Raw genomic sequence first — 25,324 nt, 5'->3', positions numbered from 1 at the left:
ATTTATTAATTTATACACAACATATAAATACATATTGTTATTATATCATATTAATATATCCAATTTATTAATCTATACATAGTGTGAGGTACATTGGGGAACACTAAAAAAATAGGGAACAGTGGGGAACCGACTCAAATGAACTCCGGTTGGACTCATTCCAGCGGTGTTGGAACCGGCTCATCGAACCCTAACTAGGATCTCTTAACCCTAAACCCTAAATATATTAGGCTTTGGCTTTTAGGGTTTGGCTTTAGGGTTTAGCTTTAGGATTTAGGGTTTAGCTTTAGGGTTTAGAGTTTAATTTTAGGGTTTAGCTTTAGGTTTAGCCTTTAGGGTTTAGCTTTTAGGGTTTATAGTTTACATTTTACGGTTTAGCTTAGGTTTTAGCCTTATTTTTTAGGTTTAGGGTTTAGAGTTTAGAAGTTAGGATTTAGGGTTTAGGGTTAAGAGATCATAGTTAGGGTTCGACGAGCCGGTTCCAACGCCGCTGGAATGAGTCCAATCGGAGTTCGTTTGAGTCGGTTCCCTGCTGTTCCCCGTTTTTTTAGTGTTCCCCAATGAACCTCCCCTACATAAGTATAGATAAGTTCGTAATACATAAAAAAAAAATTATCTTATACTATTATAGTATTTTATTTATTTATTTTTATTTTCATATGTGGCATTAAATTTTATTTTTTAATCATTGCTCATCAAACCAAATTAGGTTATATACTTATAGATCTAGATTGTCTAGTCTAACCAAATAATTTGTTTTTGAATAATTACACACAAGTATAACTTAATTTAGCAATATTATTATTTTATTAATAATATATTAGATTAATATCCAATTATTATTATTAATATATAAAACATGTGTTGTCCGATACCAAAAAAAACTTTATTGCGAATATAACTCTTTGTTCAACGAATTTTATACCGCCATGCCAATAAACCTATAAAAACGAATATGGCGTATAGTTTAAAGTTTAAATTATATTTTATATAATTTAAATTATATTTTAATTTATTTTTGTAATTTAATATCAACAATGATTAAGTTAAATAGAAGATATTTGCATAGCTTTTTATGTTCACATTTGAGCGAAGATATAAATTAATGGGATGAGTTTTATTTAGATTAAAAAAATAAATTAAATAAGTAAAAAAACAAAAATGTCCCTCATTAAACTGACTTTTTTGATGAAGTTAATGGGCTGAATAAAAATGGAAAAAAAATACAAAACTCAGGAACAAATGATAAAAATTGTTATTGCTATTGTTATTATTATCTATTCTTAATTATTATATTACTAGTCTAAGTACCCGTGTGTTACACGGGTGGACCAACAATAATTAATATTATTCAACACCATCTAAGTAAACATCTTAATTAAATAAACGTTGAACTACGAACATCTTTATCAACATTACACACGTAATTGAAAACAAACAAAGAAGACAAAGTTCACAATTTGTTAAACACTTCCTTATAAACAACATTTGATGTTTTATCGGTAGGTTTGCCGTCCTTGTCTAATATATGCAATTTGACTCTGTCTCTGGATTTTACCCTTGATAAAGCCACATACAACTGACCATGCGTAAAAACAGGTTGTCTCAAGTACAGACCAACCCTTGATAGCGACTGCCCTTAACTTTTGTTGATAGTCATCGCAAAACACACAACTATCGAAAATTGCCTCCTTTGAAACGCAAAAGGAATCTTTTTGTCTGAAGGTATCAAATTAAGTCTCGGTATGTAGGTGCAAGTGCCAATATTTCCTCCAGATATGATTTCTGTTTCTATGACACGGTTGTATAATCTTTCTTCGCCTGGGAATAACGCTAACAACCTGTCATTTATCTCATGCACAACCTCGTTCTTAGGCGCAAGTATAGCCCTCTCGCTAAAGTAGTTATTATTGTTGTAGTTGTCTAAAATTGAAGGGTACACGAAATCAATTAAAGATGAAATGAGATCAGAGGTGTCGTTAAAGGTCGCAAAAGCCATGGGAATCGATCGCTACCGAAAGGTAACAATAAAAAATAGGCGTGGTGTCGAAACCACCTTGAACGTCACGGCTGGACCAAAAAGAGGAAAAAAGAAAAACAGGTATAGTGTATTGGGATGGCCAGCATGGGTTCGTGAAAACAACATCAAGATGGGTTATCTTTGCGTTTTAGAGTGGTATCAGGATATGCCTACACTCTTTGTTAGGGATGTAATCGAATAATAATGGGGTTAGTACCATAGATCAAAACCGTTCAACCATTTTATATGGTAATTTTGGCTAACAAACGGTTTTGGCAATAAGTAGATAAGTATGCAGCTATGGTTTTTGTGGAACATGTTTAAATATTTTGGTTTATGTTAGCTGTTGGAATACTACTTGACAATATTTTGGTTTATGTTACCTGTTTAAATATTTTGGTATATGTTACCTGTTGGAATACTACTTGAATTTTAATGGTCATCTACCAAATAGGACGTCACTTTACGATTATCAGTATAGTTACCTGTTGGAATACTACTTGACAATATGTTGGTTGCACAATTTGAATGTACATGAAGATTATGAGATTTCCGAGTATCCAAGTATAATTTTCGTTTTCTACGTCTATCTTTTGCCTCATTTTGCATGTTGTTCGGAGTAGAAACTATAAACGTAAGAACCATTGAATGCATGTTAGATCTATAAAGGTTAATTAAATAAAATACTTTTACATATAGATGTATAATGTATATATATATATATATATATATTATAAATCTATAACAAAAAAATTGGTTAATATAATACCATTGGTAATATCTGAAAACGGAATCCTTGACATGGAGCCGGCAACATCTGTAAGTAAAACATACATAAAATAGTAGTTTGTAAACACGTCACATTAACAGTTAATAAAATACTATCTTTCGTTGACCAAAATTGTTACCTTTTGAAGTATCTAAATTCCATTGATCATTGCATGAAGACGAAGGGGAACAAATCCCGATTTAAAAACAAACATTAGGGATTTGGATTCAATATATACGAAATAAGAGTTTGGATTCACCGTAAAGGGACCAAACCCTAGATTGACCAGCAAACAAAAACTAAAAGAATTAACTAATTAACCTGTTTTGAAGAATGAATAATCAATGTCAGATTTAGGGTTTCAATATGAAAAAAAAAGAAACACTATTAGCATCTGTAAATGAAAAATTCATAAACGAAAAATAGAAACACCATACCTATTATATAAATCACAGAGTGCATCTGATCGTTGGAGTTGCTGTAAATAGCAAAACCTGCAATTTTTATCTTCGTGAATCACAACCTGCAATTTCTTTCAAATTATGCAACCAAAATTGCTCTTGGCTCCATTCATCTCCAGCTTCATCAATTGCCAACAACAATAGAAACAGTGATGTGATATATGAATTGTAATTAACAACTATATTGTTCTCTTCTTCTTTGATGTAACAATAAAAACCTGCAATTCAACACTTTCTACAAACTTGATATTCAAGATGTCAAAAATAGATCTAAAATCGATTCATAATCAACACAAATTTCGATCTCATGTTTTATTACTGTTTTTGTGTGAATTAACAACTAAAAAAGATGAAGAAGAAATCGATGAACTTGTGACGGAGGATGAATGCGACAAACAAAAATTGTCAAAGTGGAACGATCGCCTTAGATTAGGGTTTGTGATGAGGAGATTATTGAAAGGAATGGTCTTCAAGAATAAGAATATGGAATGTATTTATTTTTGGAAGATGATTTGAGAGAAGATGAGAGGATGATTGAGAGGGATTTGGGAATTCTTCTAGTGTAAGATTATGAAACCTAGAATAGGAAGAGTCTATTAAATTTGCCGCTCAAAGTGAAAAAAGAGGAAACAATAAAATGTCACGTGGCATCTAATAGCTTAAGTTCATGCCAAGTGGCCTAAGATTGTTTTGTTTTATTATAAGGTATAGATTATAATTATGAATTACTATTATCTAAGTCATTAGGTTATAGTCTATACGTTACATGAGTTTACGTAACATATTGTCTTTATTTAACCTGTGTAATACACGGGTCTATAAACTAGTATATTAAATATAACAAACTAGGTTATAAGCGGAAAACTTTCCGGACAGAAAATATTAATTTATATTCATCGAATTATGTCATCAAATAAAACAAAAAGACATGTGGTTAAAACTAATAAAACTTAAATGATAACTACTTCTCATAACTGAAATTATTTTTATTACATATACTAATGCCAAATGAAAAGTTACAACAGCAAAAAAAAGTACCATATAAACAAAGAAAAATAAGATACACATTTTATTGCAATAAAAGACGTGCAGTTTTGACCCGTTTACTTCCAAATGGTGTTATGCTTTATATATGATGGGTTGAATGGGTAATATAAAAGCTTAGCTTAGAGTAGTTGTAGTGGTAGGTTACGGTGGCGTGATGGGGTGCATAGCGTCGTACAACGCATGGGAACATTGCCCCCTTCGACGCTATGGTTTGTGAATTTTCTTTCCCGCGATGGTGATAACGGGGTGAAGGTGTATGAAGGTGAGTTGGGGATGTGTTTTGTGGGGTTATATGGTGTTAACCATTGCACCCAAATGTTATGTGGTGTTATGTGGATTACCACTACACATGGCCTTATAAGGATGGTAATTGATGGCTAAATTGGTGTGGTTAATGGTGCTCAACTGGCTAAAAGTATATGGAGCAGTAGCGGTTGAAATATGTGTACGAGATGGAGGTTAAAAACAAGCTGAGAAAGGCGGTTTTATGTATGGTAATGGTATCGTTGTGGAAGCACTGGATGGTAAGGAACGAGCCAGTCTTCAAACGCATGCAAAACATAGCAATCAAAATGGTGGAAGGTATAAAGGAGGAGTCATATTTATGCATAAAACATAGAGCGTGATTGGGCAATCTCTCTTGGGAGGATTATGTTAATTTCAATGTATTGGTTTTTCCATGTTAATTGCTTGTAATAAGTTGCGTTCTGTAGCACCTTGCTAGGAACATGGTTGGTTTGTTGGTTGTGAAAGTTAATAAAATCTCCTCTTTCGCTATTAAAGTTAATTGATAACTCCTTTCTGTAAAATCTAACTTTTAGATTTTACTCTTAATTTTTATAAATCTACAAATATGTAACGTGTTTGATTAAATGTTTTATCACTTTTAAAGCGACACTGAATATATATATATATATATATATCTCATTATATAAATTAAAAACATAGTAACATTAACCTCACGTACTCTTCAATGACTCTATCATCAGGGACATTGCCCCTCTTTGGCTCTCTGCGACAACCAGTTTCCTCACAAGGATAACCATCACCATTTGTGCATCATGACTTCATGCACCGTTCTCCTTGTTATCGCAACAACGAAAACTAGGAAGAAGACAATCTTTTGTACCTATCTAATAGTAGTTCTACGGTGGTGGCACATGGTGATTTTATAGAGCTATGATTGATGTGCAACTACGACGCCACATATTATGAGTACCTTGATTGGTTGATCTTGGTAATACCAATAAAACCAAGAAAGAACTTAATCGACGAATACAAGACGTTAAGTACTAACCCATCATCCAATTATAACAAGTCCTCACGATTTTGTGTGTTCTTGTTTCTAAATAGGCATGCATTTGATTATTCAAAGGCAATCTTCATCCTCGTCATAATTTTTCTAACTCCTCTTAGGTTTCTGCTTCTTAGTATAAATTTGCACCAACTATCACAACCTTTCACCTTCTTATTCATCTTCTTCCAAATCAGCTATCACTGGTGTATGTAAACGTCCCATTTGATCAAATCGTCGTATGTACGCTCAAAGCATTTAAAAGGATCTCTTTGTGAGTTTTGCAATGCGGGTCACAACTCTCACCACATTTTGAATATCATATAACATTTGAGCATGTATTAGATCTACAACTTTTTAAACAATGAAAATAATTGGTTATTTTAAATTACTTTTAACAATTATGTTTAGTGGTTGTTAGTAATATGTGCCAAACACATTATTTGATTATGGTAAAAGATCTGTCACTAATAAGTAAGTAAATGTAGCGCCACGTGACACAAATTACGATCCTAACATTATTTTTTTTCTCGTTTGTTTATTAACATTGCCTTGATCTTTTGAAACACATTGTATGATTATGGTAAAAGGCCCGCAACCCACTTCTTTTGAAATTCCGCAAGCGTTTTCTTATTTTCTATGCACTACAATCAACGTTTCCTTATATAAGACCATCTCCAATGCATGCATTTAGGCCATGCATGTGTGACATGGATTATGCATTTACCAAAGACTCCATTGGAGCAAAATGCCCTCGAAGATAATGCACTTCTGCAAGAACGGTACATTTAGGGAGCAAGTGAGACCCAAGTAATTAATATTCTTTTTTTCTTTTGCAACAACATAAACAAATATTAAAATAAAAGTCTCCTCATTATTTTTTTTTCTTTTTCAAGAACTGAACGGTAACAATGAAATACTTACGGTAATATTAATTAATTCATTATTAATAATATTTTTATGCAACGTTTTGTTTTTTTAGTTTAATTATTTCAGTTTAATTTTAAACAAATAACATAAACAATTTGTGTTCGTTAAGTTTTGAAATTTACGGATATCAACATTGAAACTAGTGGGCCAAAGCAATCAAAGGAAATAAAATATAGAATTAAAAGAGTAGCATAAACATAATATATATTTTACTTATCTATCTATACTATATAATAAAAGAAACCACTTTAGGGACACTTGTCATCATATTAGACCATCTCTTATAGATAATTATTATTTTAGTTTAATATCTTTTAATTAATTATAGATAACCCTCCTATTGAATATTATTTAGTTTAATATCTAATATTATAGATAACTCTTCTACTAAATATTATTAGTTTAATATCTTATGAATAATTATTATTTAGTTTAATCTCCTTCTCATTTATAATATTGTTTATTTAAATTAATTATATAACCTAACAAGACCCAAACAAATGGTTTGGCTATGGAGATCTTTGGTTAACGCAAAAAAAAGTTAAGTAAATTGTATTTAGATGCTTAAACTAACTGAATAAGTTGATTATCAACTGTTATTTTTGTATTAATATTTATTACATCATTTTCTTCAACCAAATATGACAATGTAGTTCGTACAAATAATGACATGTATCAAGAAACTATAAACCGTTCGTTTTATCATTATTAATTATAATAACCCCGTGTATTACACGGGTTAAATAAATAAATTTTATATACTAAATAATAAAACAATATACCTTTAAAAACATCCTTTATTGCACAGGTTGAATAAATATAATTTTATATATTAAATAATAAAAAGTTATATCTATAAGAACCATATTGTACGGGTTGAATAAATGTAATTTTATATACCAAAAATTAACTAATATTATTTATCATTTATACATTTACGGAGTTTTAAATAAATGGTTAAATTTATTGAGATTTCGTTAACAAATTTTGCAACAACAAAATAATCTATTTTTATCACGAAAACCAAACCTTGTATTAATATATTAAATATTTTTATTTTCACTATACAAAATTACATTTTCTCGACCCATGTAATACATGAGGTTTTTTAATATATAACTTTTTATTATTTGATATATAAAATTAGATTTATTCAATTCGTACAATACACGGGGTTTTTTAAGGATATATATATTTTTTATTTAGTACAGAAAATTACATTTATTCAAACCGTATAATGCGCATATTTTTAAAGATGTTATTTTTTTATTATTTAGTATATAAAATTACATTTATTCAACTCGTGTAATAAATGGGGTTTTTAAAGATGTATTATTTTATTATTTGGTACACAATACTACATTTATTCAACCCGTGTAATACACGTGGTTTTAAATATATAACTTTTTTATTTGGTATATAAAATTAAATTTATTCAACCCGTACAATATGGTTTTTATAGATATAACTTTTTATTATTTAATATATAAAATTACATTTATTCAACCCGTATAATAAATGAGGTTTTATAAAGATATATTGTTTTATTATTTAGTATATAAAATTTATTTATTAAACCCCGTGTAATACACGGGGTTATAACCTAGTGTTTAAATATATTAAATTGATTTATATTTTAAATAATACCGAAATAAAAATTGGTAAATTATAAAATAAATTTATGTTTGAAAAGAAAATATAAAAAGTGGTGATGATGTATAAATACAAGTATATTGGTAGGAATGTTTGAAGGGTTGGAAAGAAAATGAGTGTTTTTTTGTATATTTGTAGAAATATGATATGATGTGACAGCCGACTCAATGCATAGATACGTTTATTTAATATCTTGTGTTGCGGATGGTCTAATATCTCATTGGATTAAACCTTGTAATATACATGTTTTAAAGCTACTATGTAAAATAAAGTTGTTATTATGAATTTTTGGCATTTAAAAGTTGGCTAGAACTATTAAGGTATTTAGTTTTTTTTTTTTTTTGAACGGCAAATTTGGATCACTGACGGACCACTGGAGTATCATCGTGTCACCAGCAGAACCACCCGATCATATCCATCTCCACTAGGCAATAATACCTATACACCAATTCAGAAGGAAACCCAACAAATCTGGGAAAAACCCCCTTTGTGGGAATCGAACCCATGACCTAATAGTCATAAGGCTTATTCCACCACCAAGATACCACTAGGCTATAATGCCATGGGTCTATTAAGGTATTTAGTAAACATTTATTTCTCACACCGGTACTTTTATTAAATAAAATGACTTTTTAGCACGTATGCCTAATTTTGAAAAAGAAAAATTAATGATGATTTGGTGCCACGTTTTACATGGAATTAAATTCGAGATGTAAATTAGGTGAGTTGAGCCCGAGTTCCACTAGGTTCAAGTTTAGTTCATTTTAAACACTATTTTTAAAGTTTCATATTAGTTTATGGATAGTTTTTAAGGGTGGTCGGTATCATTGTGGTGAACCCTTCGGGGATTAGTCTTCACCGATCAGTGATCGGTTGCCGGCTCCAATTCGGTGAGCGGGGAAGGGGTTAATCAGTGACTACTCACCGATGCGGGAAGAGAAGGGGTGGAGGAGAGAGAGGGGGTTAATAGTGGACCCCACCCTTTTTCAACCAATCAATTTTTTTAATTGTTTACCACTCTCCATGTGTTTGATCATTATCAGTGATTGAGTGCAAAATGGAAAGTAGAATGAGAATTTGATACGATATAATATTGTTGGCTAATGAATAATTCAAATACCCTAGTAGTGATTGACCACTCCCTCCACCCTAAGTTAGTTCTGGACTCGTTTATTCATTTGCATATATTTATATTCATATTCATATATAGTTTAAAGAAAAAACTAGGGGAATAATAACCATGCCATTAGGAGTATGCCATGTGACCAATAGATTGGTGACATAGTGCTTTAAGTTTTTTTTTTAATTTTCATTTTCAGACGTTATACTCTATAATATGCGCTCTTTAGCTCAATTGACTTTCGTTTGTTAACTTAAAAATCGAACACGCGACTGTTTTATTTAACATCTCGGTGTAGATTTTTTGAAAACGGCATTGTATTTAAAATCGTCGAGTTTTTTTTTTAGTATCGTAGGCTATAGCGAGCTACTTTACCATTGCGATGTCGTGACGAACCCAACCGCTTATGAGTGAACAATATCGTTGGTGATATGCGGAAATAGTATCGATGTTCACTTTTATGGTTTTCGACAAGCCAAACTGATAATGACCAAACTCCTGCCGAGTTGCGCGTGGAAAAACGACCACACTCCACCATGAAGCACAGGGAATAAACTAGTTATTTTTTATATATGTTTTATCTATAAATTCTTATACTTTACATTTTGAAAGGACTTGTACAGTGCCTTATTTTAATTTATATTTTTTAATTACTTTTAAATTGAATTGTTAGTGGAGTTCATCAAAAGTTATTTTGTTTTTTTCTTTATTTTTATAATTATTTTTAATTCCTTTTGAATAGATTAAGTTTTTTCTTTATAACTTAAAATTATGATGTTTTATAAAATTCCGAGTACGCCATTACGATGTGCTTATTTTTATCTATCTTTAGACATAAATTTTATTTAAAACCGAGTCGTACACAGTAACATAAAATGATGCAGTTTACTCATTTCCATATTTAAACAATATAATATGACGTTTTATAAAAAGTTTACCCTTTTCGTTATTTGAGTAATATAATATGACGTTTACTAAACTTTTGAATATATCATTACGACGTGTTTATTTTTATCTAGGATTCGATAAATTTTTTATTCGAACGAACACCGATACTGGTATTGTATTTGGTTTTATGGTTTTCTGGACATGGTGATACAAAATTCGTTGAGTTATTTATGTACAGCTAAACTGTTTACCTTTTTTGTTATTTGAGTAACATAATATAAAATTTTGAATACACCGTTGCAACATGCTTATTTAACCTACGATTCGATAAAAAATTTAATCGAATTAGTAACTGTAGTTGAATATTTTTTTCTATATGGTGAATAACCGAACCAATACTACTCGAACTATATCGTTACCATTAGCGTATTCGTTTTTATGATTTTCACGGCGTAATGGTACAAAACTGATTAAAAATAAAGTTTATATTGGGAACAGAGTATTTTTAGTACTATATGTTATAACAAATGCCAGTGATCGAACTGATGGCCACCTAAACAACATCAGTACTGGTATCAGTACTTGTTTCTATAGTTTTCGATCGATTTAAAACACGTGCCGATATCCTTTTGGGTGTATCTCTTTTGGTTGCTATAAGAACCGAGCCGATACGGTTTTGATACATCAACGAACCGAGTCAATGCCGATCATAAGCCCGCCGCGAAGCGCGGGAATCCTACTAGTTTTATACATAACATAGTATATATAGTTATTTTTATCATAATTTTCTATATAATAATTATTACTATACAAATATATACATAATATATTTAATAAAAAATATATATAAATAGCAGTCTAGCTAGCCAGCTCGAACTCGATAAGTGAAGTTAGCCCTCGATCATGTTTATTAAAAAAAACTTTTTTTAGGATCGAGCTCGTTAAAACTCGACTCAATTCAAGCTTTTTACCCGTTGTCGTGTAGCTCATGAGCGTCTTGACTTTTTTAAATGAAAACAAAGCTTAGTTAAGATTAATAAAATGTTGTCCATTTAATATATACAAAATCTTGCCTTAACGTGTATATATAAAAAGAAAATGTCACTGTCTTAAGGGTATAGGGTGTGGTTAAACACTTTCAATAGGTAAACTTTCAAATCGAATAATCAAACAGTGTCACGTCATTTTACCTATTGCTAAAAAACATTAGTGGTGGTTAGACACTTTGGAATAGGTAAACTATTTTTTTATTTTTTATTTTTAAACTAGTATATTTAATATTTAAACATGTATTTTAACATAATAAATGTAGAATAAATTAAGAATAACATTACATTAAATTAAAAACATTAAAATTACATTAAATTGAAATAAATTAAACTAGTCTTCGTCGGAATCGACCAAAAGGTGGGGTAAATCTTGACTTGCGAGATGATTCATGAGATCGTGTTTTAGTCTACAATGCGTGTCTTCATCCATCAGCTCGTCCAACACCGTATCGTCTAGAGCGGGCTCGACCGGAGGATCTCGAATGTGTACCGGTGCTATCACGTTTCCGTTGTCTTTCAAAATCATGTTGTGTAAAATAATACACGTGTACACAACATTCCTAATTTTCTAACGGTTCTTGCTCGCATCGGCCGACTCAATACACCCCAATTTCGTCTTCAAAACACCAAAAGCCCGTTCGACGTCTTTTCTTGCCGCCTCGTGTTGCCTCTTGAACTTCTTTTCGTCTACTTTGTGAGGGTATGGGATCGACTTCACAAAATAATCCGTCATGAGTGTCTCATGCCCCACCTCACGTTGACGTTCAATATATCTCCTTCAGTTAGATGTGCCCGTGTCTTGAAGTTCGGCTTCTTCGATGAGATTTTAGAAAAAAAGAATGCTACTATCGGATGAATCGTCGCTACTATCGGGTGGAAAAAAACAACGGGAGTTCATCCGCCATTTTGTTTTGGAATGATTGGGTAAATGTTTGGTATTTTTTGGTTTGATTGGGGTATAAATTTGAATGTATTTGGGTATGAATTATGTTGGGTATTTATAGTTTAATTTTAAAAAGAAAAAATATTTTTTTATTTAAACGGCTATATAGCCGTTGGGCATCACCCCAACAGTCAAACCGGAAAAATAACAACAGGAATCTTTCTGGATCCTTCATGGATAGCCCGAATTTCAATTCAGAGTCCTGTGAGAGAGGAAGGCCCACCAAAAGAAATAGGGCCCAACTTGATGAAGAGAGTGATCCATTTTCTATTGACCGCATTTTGGCCCAGATGAATAATCATTCGGATAAGTCCTCGGATCCCCTTTCTTCTTCCTCGGGTGTGCCTAGTGTCAATCTCAATATTCCTCTTAACTCAGACGGGGTCCCTGTTGGGGGAGTGCCAAGGGAGTCGTCAGTAATTCCGTCGTCGCTGCCGGAGGTTGATCAGGGTGGGGCTGGGAGTTCAGGGTCGTTTGAAGAAGAAGGTGAGGCGGCTGGTGATTCCATTGATCATCAGGTTCGTGCTACCATTAAAATGGGTGTTTCGGTAGGTATGGAGCTGGGTAACTGCGAGAATCTGGTTAGAAACGTTATTCTGGGCAAGGGTATTAATGAAGTGTCGGTATGAATTTTTTCTCCTTGAATATGAGAGGTTTGGGAGGGGATGAAAAAATTAGATGGTTTAAAGGGATGAAGGTTAAGTTTGGGATTTCTTTTGCGGCTATTCAGGAAACTAAGTGTAGGAATCTGGATGATAAATTCTCTGTTAAGCTATGGGGTGGTAAGGATGTTGGGTCGGAATGGGTCGATTCTTCTGGTTTATCGGGCGGCTTAATTAGCTTGTGGGATACTAATGTTTTTGAACATAGCGACTCTATCAAGGATAGGAATTTCATTATTTCAAGAGGCAAGATTAAAGGTTCGGGTCGTCGTATTAACATAGCAAATATTTATGCTCCTCAAGATATTCAAGCTAAGCGTATTCTTTGGGATCGGCTTCGTTAAGTCATTGAAAACTCAACGGGTATGTGGATCCTCCTTGGTGATTTCAATGCTGTTAGATCTCAGGAAGAAAGGCTGAAGACCCGATTCAACTCTTTGTGTGCGGGTAATTTTAATTCCTTTATTTTTGAGGCTGGATTATTGGAGTATGATATGAGGGACCGGAAATTTACTAGATGGGCGGATAACGGTAGAAAAGGGAGTAAGATTGATCGGATGCTTGTTTGCCCGGAATTTTTTAGTCTTTGGCCGAGTGCGTGTTTCAGAGCTCTTCCGAGGTATTTATCCGATCATAGCCCTATTGTATTGATCACTAAAGAATCCAATTTTGGACCAAAGCCCTTTAGAATTTTTAATTCGTGGATTGGCCGGGAGGGTTTTGAAAAAACGGTTCGTGAGGCAGCTTTGTCTTTTGTCTCGGATGGTCCTGCGGACTTGTCGTTACTCAAGAAGTTCGAATTCCTTAGAGCCCGCATTAAGGTTTGGAGGAACGAGATGATTAAAAAAGAAGGTGAGAAGGAATCTTTGGCGAGATCGGAGATTGAAGAGTTGGAGGTTATTTTAGAAGAAAGGGAATTAGATGAGGAGGAGGAGTGGGTTCTCTCGGAAAACGTGAAACTCATTAAGGAAATCGAAATTAATAAGACTAAGGACTTGAGACAACGATCAAGGGTTAAATGGGCCAAAGACGGGGATGAAAATTCTAACTTTTTTCATTCTATGATAAATTGTAGGAAAGCGAAAAATGCCATTCATGGTTTATCGATTGATGGTTCTTGGTGCTCGAAGCCTACTGTAACGCCCTGCGTTTTCAAACTTCCTACATTTAGAAACCTTACGTGAAATTCTATCTTTGGAAATCTTGTGTTCTTATAACCATTCTTTCATCGTAATCGTTGTAAAATACGGAACTTGCTTCGTAAATAAAACTTGTACATTACACTTTTTACCTAGTTAAATCATGTTTTATTTCATATTTCACCTTGTTACAAGTTAGGGGAAACATTGTTGCATATTATTACACAACTTAATTAACAAAATTACTCATTATAATGTTTTAAAAAATAAAAAAAAATAAAGAAACATGGCAGCCCAATTCAGCAAAATTCAGCCCCATATAGTTGGGTTTTGTGGGCTAGTTTCAAGGTGTAACCCCTTCTAAACACTTCCAAAGCCCAACCCATTAAAACCCTAATCCTTCCCCCTATAAATACCACTTATAACCAGCCTCCCTACCACTTTTGCAACCCTAAAAACTCACAAAACATCTACCAAACCGTAGCTGAAAGCAAGGGTTCGAGTAGATTGACACCCCTTCACGAAAATGAGCATAACTCACTCAATTCTTATCCGATTCACTCGATTCTTTTTCCTACTTGCTTGTATAATCATGGGGTTCGATTCCTAGACTTCTCCTTGGAGAAATCAGACCTGGAAATGCCCCGAAATAGTCCATAAACTTTCTGTTTGTTTTTATGTTCATCAAAAACTTGTTTAAACCTATGCAACTTGTGTCTAACACATCTCATACCTATGTCCTAATGCTTACAACTTATCCCATGGTTGGTTAAGCTTAAAAACAAGGTTGAGACATTTAAAATCAGAGGATTAAACCTCATAAACTTGGTGTTTTGTTTAGGGTTTTTTTTTACCCACAAGTCATGTCAAACTTTGTCTTTGATACATGAGTGATTATGGAACAACTTGGGTTGTCCAAACATACAATCCTCACATGATTTGATGATTTCTCTTAGTTAGTGTGTATATTTCTTATTCTTTATTGTATGTTCATGACCCTCCTTGGTTGTTTTTTTTACATCAAGTGTAGTGGTGAACACATAGAGGTGCCTAAATGGAAGACTTGATCTTCCTACCTCCTACATGACTTCTATGACATTTAGAGGTACCAAAATGAAGATTTTAATCTTCTACCTCATGCTTGAACTATTGGACATATATTACATAACCTAAATATATTATTCGAATAATCGAATCTTTGATGATGAACTAGTGTTCATATGTCGGGGTACTAGATTACATCATCCTAGACTATGATAACTTGTCACGATTCTAATGGAACCTTGTTCCATGAAAACATCTAAACTCCTTCGAGTTTCCTAGTGTCAAGAACAAGCATCATATGTACTAAATGATTATTTTCCATGTTATTCTCATATCTTATTTTTATGTTGTTTTAAACACCGAATCTCGACTCTAAACATACTTGAACCTTAACCCTTATACATTCGGACTCTAAATCTCTACTCGTCAACAATTGGATAATCGGAAAACATATGCAAACTTTGTGAGTATACTCGTATTTCCCCCTTTTTACTTTTACCACTTTTGGGGTGTAACATGTTTACTTATCAAAAACTTACACATGAACATTTTGCTTAAACACATGAACATTCCTATAACATGCTTGTATACGTGATGGCTTGATACTTTAAACTTGGGTGATTCTTATGTGTTGAACTTATCATTAACTTCGTACGAGCCTAACCGTGACATATGTAGCGCTATAGGATTAACGACCCGCCTCTACTGAAACTTTGGTTATGTCATGAGCAAGTTGCGTTTTCTTGGTTTGATATGTTAGACACATGCCATGTTTAAATGTTTATCTTGAATCACATGCTTGCTATGAGGAATTGTTCAAACTTATCTTTTGCTATGTACGTATCAAACTTGTATACTCGCCTTTGCTTTTGCACTGAACTTTATTTTAAACATGTTACAGGTTGAGGACGATGATGCTATGAAATGAAGTAGCGTTGATGCCTAGATACACATATAGACGTTAGGGTTTAAAATGTTGTATCAAAATTTTGTTATGTTATCATGTTGTTTTGTTAAACTTGTCGTATTTGAATTTCTTGTAATGTTGACTATTTGAAGTTATGAAATGAAATGAAATTTGGATTTTCTAAATATTGTCACAAATAGCGTTATGATGTCTCTAGCAATCTTCACACTTCGTCTCATCCCGATGTTTCCGCCATTGGTTGGGGTGTGACAGATTGGTATCAGAGCCATAACTATAGGGAATTAGGAAAAGTAGGAATGCTTTAGCCTAGTCTATAGTTTTAGAACCTTATTCGTATGCTTTGCTTGGACTACTACATGATACTTTATTTGTTACTTATTTATGCTCTTTTAAACATGTATGTTACTCATGTGTAATATTCGACATGTTATTCTTACGCATTAATGCTTGTTTTATTATGTGTTAACACTTGTTTCGTTGTTCGATTCTTTATGTGTTATTCTTGACATATTTCTCTATGTGTTAATACTTGTTTTATTTCATTATTTAAGTATCATCCTTGATATGCTTTCTTATGTGTTTATACTTGTTTGTGTATCTCCTTCGACATACACTTCCCTCATGCATTTTACTCGATTATTCTAAATCCGACAACACTCATATTGTACAAATGAGACGAATTCACCAAAATAGGCGTGAAACCCACAATTTGGTGAACGACTCTCAATCTACCTATTCTTTTTTTTTTACACGAGATATCGCAATTAAGCTAGGAGTGAAATCCACATCTTAATGGTAAATCTCAAATTTCAAGTTCTAGTGGACCCTCGTCAACACGTCGAAATTAAATTTTGACCCGACGAGTACCAACCATACTTAGGATACGAAATCGTCAAGTTAGGGGTGAAACCCGCACCTTGTCGACTAGTTCCACTCCTTGGCATTTTTTTTCATAAATCCCGCCAAGTCTCGAAATTTCGATTGATTTGGGACATGTAGTAACCGGAAGGGTAAATACCGTTAACCGACTTGTCGGCGAGAGTATTTTACCTATTAGGCCAAAACATGCTCCTCAAAGTCAAAAGACTTTTCGACCACTTTGGTTAGTCAAAGTTCCGTTTTGGAACACTCCAAACTTTGGTCAAACGTGTGTTTCTATTGTTCATTTTATACGATGCAATCTTTCAACCTCGAGTTTACCTTTGATTTCTCTTTTCACACGCACAACATATCGAACCTTTTCGATACACTTATATACGCATGATTTTCATATAATTTAAATTCATATTCCTTGTAACAACTAGTGGAGATGTATCATCGAGATTGGAGTGACTTCCTTACCTTGACGATTGACTCCACCCCTCTTCCCTTAAAGCGACTTCACCAACAAGTTAGGGGTGATTCCCTTACTTAGGTGACCGTTACCCAAAACTTCTCTTTCAAAATATTTTATTATGCAAACCCGATCATGTTTTATACCTAAATCATTTATCATTATTCAAAATACCTACTTATACCGATTTCAAAATACATTGTTTATCAAACGTAATTCTTATTCTACCATCCATTTTCACTCAAATCATAAACACGAGATTCTTAATCATGTCTTTACCGTTTTACTACACGAATTTCCAAACCTTACGAAATGCTACCTATCAATTTAATCGGCCTAATGAATCTCTTGCCCATGAACTTCACATCTGATTTATTAACTGAAACACGTTCACATTATATCATCATACTAGAGACTTCCACTCTTAATCGAAATCAAACTAACCTTTCTCAATTACTTATAAGACCTCATAGATGTTATATGATCGTTTTACCAAATACTCTTTCCAACATCAATAAATCCTTTGTTAAAATTATTTTTAAACAATCACTAAGTTCTTTTACTAAATTTCTTTTCTAAGGGTCGACGTTTTCACAAGAACTTTCAAAGTTCAAAATTTCATGTTTTGATGCAAATGAAACAATCCCGTTATTAAAAAAAAAAAAAAAAAACTTCTCTACAACGCTTAACTCGTCATCCAAATTTCAAAACACGTGGGCTAGAAGACTTCATGGGGACCGACAATTTTCAACATACGTGAACTCCTTTTTTTTTAAACAAAAGTAGCATTTCAATCATTACAAAATACGTTAAGCATGACCAATGAGTACTTTATGTTCCTTTACATATACAAACTATATTCTACCTTTTAAACCAAGCTCAATCTAATTTTGATTCGACAAACTCAACGTTTTGTTTAAACAACTATACATGCACATCATCATACACATTTTAGTCGATATCTCACGATAACATCATTTATATCGTTCGTATCTACATACTTAACCTTTTTTTTTCTCTACAATGTCTCAACGTACACCATATACGCAATATTTATTTTTCATACCTACACCTATGTTCATACGTTTTATGCTTGTACTCATACACATTCTACTTATACGTTTTACGCTTCTGCTTATACACATACTACTTACACGTTTTATGTTTATGCTCATACATACATGCGTATTCATACTTAAACTTATGCTCATACTTTCATCCTTACTCATGATTCGTACATTCGTACCTATACGCGAGCGTAATCCGAGGGATTCGCTTACGTGGGTCCCATACATGCTTAAACATAAACATGCTTACATACGACATTCTTCTACGTACACATTCTTATTTTCAAATTCATGTATACCTTGATTCATACATAACTAGTACAAGCTATGTGGATCATGCGACAATCAGTATAATCGCGGGTGCACACGGGATTATAGTGATAGGCGTATGAGAACCATAGAGTGTACTACTGTGTATGGTAAGACACGGAACGTAACATGACCCCAAGTAACGAAACGGACGTAATGTGGTTAAAACATGGTGGATACGCCGCTGGTACTTCCTATATATAAGTGTTTTCACCATGATACCAAACTTTCGTAAAACGTGCCATGAGAAATTCAGTGTGTTGCAGACCTTTTGGACCTAATACAACTTCACGCAACTCACAAACGCATTATATCCGATTATTCATGACGAGACTTCATCCTTAACACACTACGTTCATCTATCCAACACTTATGCTATTCACATACTTGTACTCTTTAAGAGTCATTCGTTCATTCTATACTCGTATTATTTTATACAAAACTCGTTCGCAATCCAGCTTGTTTAAACATTTGAGTCCTAACTTACCTCGTTACCTATAAAATAGCCTCCCTATTCTTGATTCTTGTGAAACTATACTTAGTATACCTCTATTGCTTTATTTAAAGTAACAAACCTTTTCGTTCCTCTCAATAAACAGGTTTTACGAAAGTATGATTTTTTTTTATACTATCCTTAAGAACTTCCCCTTGCAAATCTACCTTGACGTTCTCCAAAATTTGGTACTTTTCAAAACTTTCAAACTTCCCAAGTTTCAATTCTTAATGATCACCTTTATGTAAAAAAACTCTTTCAAGCCTTCCTCTTGAATAAATTTCGGGACGAAATTTCCTAAAGGAGGGGAGACTGTAACGCCCTGCGTTTTCAAACTTCCTACATTTAGAAACCTTACGTGAAATTCTATCTTTGGAAATCTTGTGTTCTTATAACCATTCTTTCATCGTAATCGTTGTAAAATACGGAACTTGCTTCGTAAATAAAACTTGTACATTACACTTTTTACCTAGTTAAATCATGTTTTATTTCATATTTCACCTTGTTACAAGTTAGGGGAAACATTGTTGCATATTATTACACAACTTAATTAACAAAATTACTCATTATAATGTTTTAAAAAATAAAAAAAAATAAAGAAATATGGCAGCCCAATTCAGCAAAATTCAGCCCCATATAGTTGGGTTTTGTGGGCTAGTTTCAAGGTGTAACCCCTTCTAAACACTTCCAAAGCCCAACCCATTAAAACCCTAATCCTTCCCCCTATAAATACCACTTATAACCAGCCTCCCTACCACTTTTGCAACCCTAAAAACTCACAAAACATCTACCAAACCGTAGCTGAAAGCAAGGGTTCGAGTAGATTGACACCCCTTCACGAAAATGAGCATAACTCACTCAATTCTTATCCGATTCACTCGATTCTTTTTCCTACTTGCTTGTATAATCATGGGGTTCGATTCCTAGACTTCTCCTTGGAGAAATCAGACCTGGAAATGCCCCGAAATAGTCCATAAACTTTCTGTTTGTTTTTATGTTCATCAAAAACTTGTTTAAACCTATGCAACTTGTGTCTAACACATCTCATACCTATGTCCTAATGCTTACAACTTATCCCATGGTTGGTTAAGCTTAAAAACAAGGTTGAGACATTTAAAATCAGAGGATTAAACCTCATAAACTTGGTGTTTTGTTTAGGGTTTTTTTTTACCCACAAGTCATGTCAAACTTTGTCTTTGATACATGAGTGATTATGGAACAACTTGGGTTGTCCAAACATACAATCCTCACATGATTTGATGATTTCTCTTAGTTAGTGTGTATATTTCTTATTCTTTATTGTATGTTCATGACCCTCCTTGGTTGTTTTTTTTACATCAAGTGTAGTGGTGAACACATAGAGGTGCCTAAATGGAAGACTTGATCTTCCTACCTCCTACATGACTTCTATGACATTTAGAGGTACCAAAATGAAGATTTTAATCTTCTACCTCATGCTTGAACTATTGGACATATATTATATAACCTAAATATATTATTCGAATAATCGAATCTTTGATGATGAACTAGTGTTCATATGTCGGGGTACTAGATTACATCATCCTAGACTATGATAACTTGTCACGATTCTAATGGAACCTTGTTCCATGAAAACATCTAAACTCCTTCGAGTTTCCTAGTGTCAAGAACAAGCATCATATGTACTAAATGATTATTTTCCATGTTATTCTCATATCTTATTTTTATGTTGTTTTAAACACCGAATCTCGACTCTAAACATACTTGAACCTTAACCCTTATACATTCGGACTCTAAATCTCTACTCGTCAACAATTGGATAATCGGAAAACATATGCAAACTTTGTGAGTATACTCGTATTTCCCCCTTTTTACTTTTACCACTTTTGGGGTGTAACATGTTTACTTATCAAAAACTTACACATGAACATTTTGCTTAAACACATGAACATTCCTATAACATGCTTGTATACGTGATGGCTTGATACTTTAAACTTGGGTGATTCTTATGTGTTGAACTTATCATTAACTTCGTACGAGCCTAACCGTGACATATGTAGCGCTATAGGATTAACGACCCGCCTCTACTGAAACTTTGGTTATGTCATGAGCAAGTTGCGTTTTCTTGGTTTGATATGTTAGACACATGCCATGTTTAAATGTTTATCTTGAATCACATGCTTGCTATGAGGAATTGTTCAAACTTATCTTTTGCTATGTACGTATCAAACTTGTATACTCGCCTTTGCTTTTGCACTGAACTTTATTTTAAACATGTTACAGGTTGAGGACGATGATGCTATGAAATGAAGTAGCGTTGATGCCTAGATACACATATAGACGTTAGGGTTTAAAATGTTGTATCAAAATTTTGTTATGTTATCATGTTGTTTTGTTAAACTTGTCGTATTTGAATTTCTTGTAATGTTGACTATTTGAAGTTATGAAATGAAATGAAATTTGGATTTTCTAAATATTGTCACAAATAGCGTTATGATGTCTCTAGCAATCTTCACACTTCGTCTCATCCCGATGTTTCCGCCATTGGTTGGGGTGTGACACCTACTAAGATCAAAAAGCATGTGTTCGAGTTTTTTCGAGGCCGTTTTAAGGAGGAGTTGGCTGTTCGTCCGTCGATTTATCTGGATAATCTTAAAACCTTGTGTCAGGTTGATGCTGATAGTTTGGTGGCGGTCTTCTCTAAGGAGGAGATTAAGTTAGCGGTTTGGGATTGTGGTAGCAATCGGGCCCCGGGTCCGGACGGTTTTAACTTCCATTTTCTTAAACATTTTTGGGACATTTTCGAGGACGACTTCAAACAGGTTTTAGATGAATTTCATTCTAACAGATCGGTTAGTCGCGGATGTGCTTCGGCCTTTATTACTTTGATTCCGAAAGTTCGCGACCCTTCGAACCTTGGCGAGTATCGCCCTATCAGTCTGGTTGGGGCCATCAACAAGGTGGTTTCTAAGGTTCTCGCTAACCGGCTTAAGAAAGTTCTTGGTTCAGTTATATCGGATAATCAGTCGGCGTTCCTCTCGGGGAAGTTCATTCTCGATGGTCCTCTTATCATCAATGAAGCTATCTCGTGGTTGAAAAAGTCTAAAAAATCGGCCTTTTTATTCAAATTGGACTTCGAAAAAGCTTACGACAACGTGAATTGGGGTTTCGTTATCTCTATCATGAATCAGATGGGATTTCCTCGGCTTTGGTGTGATTGGGTTTTTGGGTTATTATCTGCGGCTAGAGCAGCGGTTCTGGTTAACGGCTCTCCTACTTTCGATTTTCAGTGTCTTAAAGGGATGCGGCAGGGCGACCCGTTGTCTCCATTTCTTTTTCTCATTGTGATGGAGGCCCTCTCTTGTTGCTTCAATAAGGCTACCGATACTGGTTGTTTTGAAGGTATTCGTCTTCCGAACAATGGTCCCTTTTTATCTCATCTTCTATTTGCAGATGATGCGCTTGTTATCGGGGAGTGGTCTGTAGAGAGCATTTCCAATGTGATTAGGATTCTTCACGGTTTTCATATTTGCTCGGGGCTCCGGATTAATCTTCACAAATCCAGTATTATGGGGGTAGGTGTTTCCGATTCAGAAGTTCTCTCTCTTGCTACTTCTTTTGGGTGTAAGGCGGAATCCTTCCCTGTCAAATACCTCGGGATTCCGGTGGGTGCCAATATGAACCGTTTATCTAATTGGACGGCGGTTATTGAGACTTTTGAATCCAGGTTATCTCTATGGAAGGCGGCAGTTCTTTCTATTGGGGGGAGGGTCACCCTAATTAAGTCGGTGCTCCAGAGCCTTCCTGTCTATTATTTATCTCTTTTCAAAGCCCCGGTTGGGATTATCGACCGATTGGAGGCTATTATGAGAAAATTTTTATGGGGAGGGGTTGGCCCGGGTAGAAAAACTTGTTGGGTTTCATGGGATCGTGTTTCGGATCCGATCGATAAAGGCGGTCTTGGTATTCGAAAGCTTGCTGCTGTCAACAGAGCCTTGATTGCTAAGTGGGCATGGAGGTTTAAAGTGGAGCCGAATTCTCTATGGGTTAAAACGATCTCAGCTATTCATACGCATCGGAGTTCGTGTGATTTTATTCCGGCTAAAGCTTCCCTCGGTGGTACCTGGAAAAACATTGTCAGTTCCGTTGACAAACCGGTTTTTGGTTCCGAACGGTTCCGTCATATTATCAAAGGTGTTGTGGGGAACGGATCGTCTATAGCCTTCTGGCTCGATCCGTGGTTATGTAAGGATCCATTGAGGTTCTGTTTTCCGAACCTATTCGCGTTGGAATTAGACAAGAAATGTGTTGTCCGTGAGCGTATTGGCAGCCCGTTCTCTAATCCGATGGCTAGTTGGAAGTGGAAAAAACCCCCTGACAGCAATGTGGAAGTAGCGGAATGGTCGGCTTTGTGTGTGCTTATAAGGGACGTTATTTTGACTAATGGTCCTGATAAATGGATGTGGACTGCGGATCCTTCAGGTTTATTCTCTGTTAAATCGGCTTATGCTTCGTTGATCCAGGATATGTCCGATAATAACCGGGTTACTTGGGAATGGTGTCGTTGGATTCCGATCAAATGTAACGTGTTTGCGTGGAGAGCGGTATTGGAGAGACTTCCTACCAGGGTAGAACTGAGGAAACGAAACTTGATTTTACCGGATTCGGCTTGCCCGTTGTGTTTAGACGGAGAGGAGACGGCTGCTCATCTTTTCACTGCTTGTAGTTTCTCTACGGCTATTTGGTTAAAGATTAGCTCTTGGTGTAAAGTTCCCTTTCCCGTGGCGTTTTCATTCAAAGATATTGTGGAAGCTTTTAGGTTCAGTGGGCTGAAAGGTGAGAAGCTCAAGGTGTATCAAGGCCTTGTGATCATTTCCTGTTGGTCGATTTGGTGTGCTAGGAACGAATTGGTCTTTAATGATAAGGTGCCGAAGATAGAGGAGGTTTTTTGTGCGATTAGATCTATTGGGTTTTTGTGGTATAAAAATAGAACTAAATGTATAGATTATTCTTGGGAGGATTGGTGTAAATTTTTGTAATCGGTTTTGTTTGGTGTTGGTCGCCCGTGTTTTTTGTCGGGTCGACCGGTTTTAATGAAGTTTTCCTTTAAAAAAAAATAAATATACTTATATTTAGCTTGCATCGATAGAAGTCGGTAGATTGGGTAGGATTTTGCGGTTTTGGATTTGACTTTTGACTTTTTATTTATTAACATCTTTTTATTATCATGGAGGTATTGGAACCGAATAAACATTGACCCTTATAAACAACTAGTAGTTGTCACGTCCGTGTTGCGGGGCGATAGTCGAATAATTCTCAATCAATTAAAAAAACACTACTATAATTTTGCTAGGAAAAAAACTAAAACGATGATAAGATCGTAATTTTCGGCTCAGGACAAAACTGTAATTTTTTAGGACTAATGAGCGAGTGTTAGGCAGCTCCTTGACACGGGAAAAAAATTAAATGGAGTTAACCAATGAAAACAAAAAACTTTTATAATTTTGCTAAAAAAACTACAACGATGGGAAAACGTAATTTTTAACTGAGGGTGAAATCATAATTTTATTTCAGGGATAAAATCGTAAATTAAATGGACCAATGGGGGAGTGCCAGGCAGCTGACGGCATGAGTATAATTTTACATTGGGGGCAAAATTGTAATTTAACCAGGAAAACAAACAAAAAACGATGGAGAAAATGTAAATTTAAGTTGAGGGCAAACTCGTAACGTAGTTGTGAGAAAAAACCTAAGGGCAAATCTGTAAATTTAACCGGGGCAAAATCCTAATTTTTATCCAATGAGAAAATTGAAATTTTTAGTTGGGAGCAAAAGCGTTAATTTATTTTTAAGTGGAGATAAAAACATAACTTTGAACTGATGGCAAGATCGTAATTTTAAGGAAAAAAACTAATTGCAAAAGTGTAAATTTAAACGGGACAAAATCGTAATTGAACCGAGGGAAAATTTTAAATATTTAGCTGGGAACAAAAACGTAAATTTATTTTTATGTGGGGACAAAAAACATATTTTTAAACTGATTGCAAAATCGTAATTTTAAAGTAGGGTAAAAGTGTAAATTTGTTGGGCTAATAGGGGAGTGCCAGACACTATTACCCTGGCCGTCCATTTCAGCCAATAAATGGTCACAACTATTACCAATCTTCTTTTTGTATGTGTTAGAAAATAGAAAATG

General features: G+C 34.3%; 1 protein-coding gene across 1 annotated transcript; it reads right to left on the bottom strand.

Moving 5' to 3' along the window:
* Positions 1-1,639: 1,639 nt before the first annotated feature.
* Positions 1,640-1,999, bottom strand: LOC118486575. The gene has a single exon (XM_035983118.1). It carries the CDS (start codon positions 1,997-1,999, stop codon positions 1,640-1,642), a length of 360 nt encoding a protein of 119 aa, XP_035839011.1.
* Between the last annotated feature and the right edge of the window lie 23,325 nt (positions 2,000-25,324).

The sequence above is a fragment of the Helianthus annuus genome, chromosome 14, assembly GCF_002127325.2.
Source record: "Helianthus annuus cultivar XRQ/B chromosome 14, HanXRQr2.0-SUNRISE, whole genome shotgun sequence".
Lineage (NCBI taxonomy): Eukaryota > Viridiplantae > Streptophyta > Magnoliopsida > Asterales > Asteraceae > Helianthus > Helianthus annuus.
The sequence above is the reverse complement of the archived record's forward strand: the minus strand, read 5'-3'. Positions and strand labels throughout refer to the sequence as shown.

Coding starts and splice junctions, on each gene's coding strand:
- LOC118486575 (XM_035983118.1), bottom strand. CDS start 1,999: ATGGCTTTTGCGACCTTTAACGACACCTCTGATCTCATTTCATCTTTA.